The 3,226-nt window shown below is 44.2% G+C and overlaps 1 protein-coding gene across 1 annotated transcript; it reads left to right on the top strand.

Annotated features, from left to right (window-relative positions):
* On the top strand, positions 1-1,075 carry LOC127032600 (olfactory receptor 12D1-like). Its single transcript, XM_050919885.1, has one exon. The coding sequence runs from the start codon at positions 47-49 to the stop codon at positions 986-988; it is 942 nt and encodes a 313-aa protein (XP_050775842.1). The 5' UTR covers positions 1-46; the 3' UTR covers positions 989-1,075.
* Positions 1,076-3,226: the final 2,151 nt, after the last annotated feature.

Below are 3,226 nucleotides of genomic sequence, written 5' to 3'. Positions count from 1 at the left end.
AAGCTGCTTTCACTTCCTGCTGCTTTGTCCTCTTCCCCCTGCAGGGATGGAGAACCAGACAGAGGTGAGCGAGTTCATTTTCCTGGGCCTCACCAATGTGAGGAGTCTTCAGTGTTATCTCTTTACCCTCTTCCTGCTGCTCTACATGGCCAGCATTTTGGGAAATGGAGCCACTGTGGCTGTGATATTGGCCGAGCCCCGGCTTCACACCCCCATGTACTTCTTCCTGGGAAATCTCTCCAGCCTAGACATCTTCTACTCCACAGTCACTGTGCCCAAGATGTTGGCCGGCTTCCTCTCAGGGCACCAGACCATCTCCTTCACCAGCTGCCTGTCACAGCTCCATTTCTTCCATTTCCTGGGCAGCAGCGAGGCCATGCTGCTGGCTGTCATGGCCTATGACCGTTACGTGGCCATCTGCAATCCACTGCGCTACACACAAGTCATGAGCCCACAGGCCTGCCTGCTGCTGGCAGGAGTCACCTGGGCCACTGGCTTCATGCATGCCCTGATGCACACGGTCATGACCTCTCGGTTGCACTTCTGTGGCCCCAACCATATCCTCCACTTCTTCTGTGACATCAAGCCCCTGCTGAGCCTGGCCTGCAGCAGCACCCGCCTCAACCTGAGCCTCCTCCAAAACGTCACTGGGATTATCGGTGTGAGTCTATTCATCATCACGCTCCTCTCCTATCTCTACATCATCACCTTCCTCTTCCTGAAGGTCCAATCATGGGAAAGCAGGAGGAAGGCCTTCTCCACTTGCACCTCGCACCTCACCGTGATAGCACTGTACTATGGGACAGCGATCTTTGCCTACTTGCGTCCTTCCTCAGGAAGCTCCAAGGGCAAAGAGATGATCATCACCCTACTGTATAGTGTCATCACCCCAGCTCTGAATCCCCTCATATACACCCTGCGGAACAGTGAGGTGAAATACGCCACCAGGAAATTCATCACTAGAAAACTCTTCCTTGAAAGGAACTAAATAAAATGACTGCTTCTTGTTTTGAAGTGAAAAGGAGAGATGTTGACCAGGAGAATTATAATGTAGGGGATCTATCTTCAATATTCCCTGGAAAAATAGACTGTTGGAGACATTCTTGCAGTGACCAAGATGGAGATGGAAAAATGTCCTCCCATGATTTCTTCATCTCTAATTGTTATGGAGAAAAATGTTTGGAGATTAATTTTAAATATTATTCCCAACCAAAATTGGTATAAAGGTTTATAATACATATGATTAATTGAAGTTAAACTACTTTACAGAGATATTGCATAGATTCCAAAACCAAGCACTACAAGCCTTGGAAGTTGAAGGTTAAGATTTCATTTAAAAGAAATCCAACCCTGTTAAGGTCCAGAAATGCAAGGATCAGGCTTGCAAACCACCTTATCTCTGTTATGTCACAGATTCTTCCAACTTCTCTTCTTGTTAAAACACACTGAAATTTGGTACATAGGTCACATTTAAATATTTATTGATTTATTAGATGTAATTCTCATTTCCTCCCATTATTCATCATAAATGAAATTTCTTTCTCTAGAAATCTCTACTCTGGCTTGTGTTCACAACTGGCAACTAATGCATACCATTGTGATCGAGGTATTTTAATGTCTGTGCAGCCAGCTTAAATGAACCTGATTTTTAAAGCCCCATTGATTTGTTTCTTTTCCACACACCCCTCTCCTGGTCACAACAATGGAGAGTTAAGATTTTTGGGATGCCCCAACTGTGCATGTAATAAACCTTGTGTGCTTATTTGTGGTATCTGTCGTAGTACATTTAAGAATTGTGAATGATCTTATGAAATGACTATATCTGTATGAAATTTCTGACAGTAGCTCAGTCCCAACTTTCCACCCCAGTGTCCTTCTTCCTGGTCAAAACATCTTCTGTTCCACAGGCACCATACCCAAGATGCTGGCCAGCTTCCTCTCAGGGCACCAGGCCATCTCCTTTACCAGCTGCCTCACCCAGTTCCGCTTCTTCCACTTCCTGGGCAGCAGGAAGGCCATTCTGCCAGCTGTCATGGCCTGTGAGTGCTACATGGCCCTCTTTAACCCGCTGCACTACACGCTGGTCTGGAACCCACAGGCCTGCCTGTGACTGATAGCAGCCTGGGCCCCACTTCATCCCTGAACATGCTGATGCAACAGTCATGACCTCTTGCCTCTGTTTCTAGTGCCTCGGCTGCTTCTATGACTTCCTCTGTGACATCAAGCCCTTGCTGAGCCTGGCCTGCTGCAGCACCCACCTCAACCTGCGCCTCCTCAAAATCATCACTAGGGGCTTCACACTGGGTTCTTTTGTCCCCAACTTCCTGCTGTACATCTACTTAATTTCCTTCCTCCGGACAATCATGGGGAATCAGGACCAATATCTTTTCTACCTGCACCTCCCACCCTATGATGGTGTCTCCATGCTATGTACCAACCCTTGGCAACTACACAACTTCCTCCCCTGGGGTCTCCTCTGAAAGGAACATTATAATCATCCACATATACAATGTTGTCACCCCAATTCTGAACCCCATGATCTATCTCTCAGGAATGAGGAGGTGAAATTTGCCCTGTAGAAATTGCTGAACAGAAAACTCTTCCATGAAAGGACATGAATAAAAAAGGAGATACATAAAACCCTTTAAAATTATGATTAAAACCTTTTAGTCTTTTTGGACTTCAAGATTTTAAAGTACATGTTAGACTCGCCCTCTCCCCTCATTTCTTCCTCTTCAAGGTGTCACTATAGGGCAGTGCTTAGTTTGTTTGGGTGCCCTAATATCATTTCTTGCTGTAACATGTATGCATATTGTTTAACTTTCATTTTGAATTTCCTGTGGGATTTTGTGGGGAAATTACACGTTGCTAATGTATTCTACCCTAAATTAAGGACATGTTCTCTAAACCTGGACTCCATCTTAATGACTGCTGATAGTGAAACTTTGAAGGGTAGTGATGAGGAAAATACCATGAACCATACAAAAAAAGATTATTCACATAGTTCCTGTATGCAAAATTTCATTGCTTTAACTAGAAGGGAAGATGGGAAAAATTACGATAGGGCAGAGTTAAGGTTATTTTGGTGGCTTAACTGTGTATTTTCATTCCTTAATATGTTTGAATTTAAGTTTAACCTTAACTTGGAAGTTCTTGGGTTTTAACACTTAATTGTGTATAATTACAACATCTTTGCAATGCATTTTACACAAATTTACTGATGTAA

This window comes from Gopherus flavomarginatus, chromosome 12 (assembly GCF_025201925.1).
Source record: "Gopherus flavomarginatus isolate rGopFla2 chromosome 12, rGopFla2.mat.asm, whole genome shotgun sequence".
Lineage (NCBI taxonomy): Eukaryota > Metazoa > Chordata > Testudines > Testudinidae > Gopherus > Gopherus flavomarginatus.
The sequence above is the reverse complement of the archived record's forward strand: the minus strand, read 5'-3'. Positions and strand labels throughout refer to the sequence as shown.

Coding starts and splice junctions, on each gene's coding strand:
- LOC127032600 (XM_050919885.1), top strand. CDS start 47: ATGGAGAACCAGACAGAGGTGAGCGAGTTCATTTTCCTGGGCCTCACC.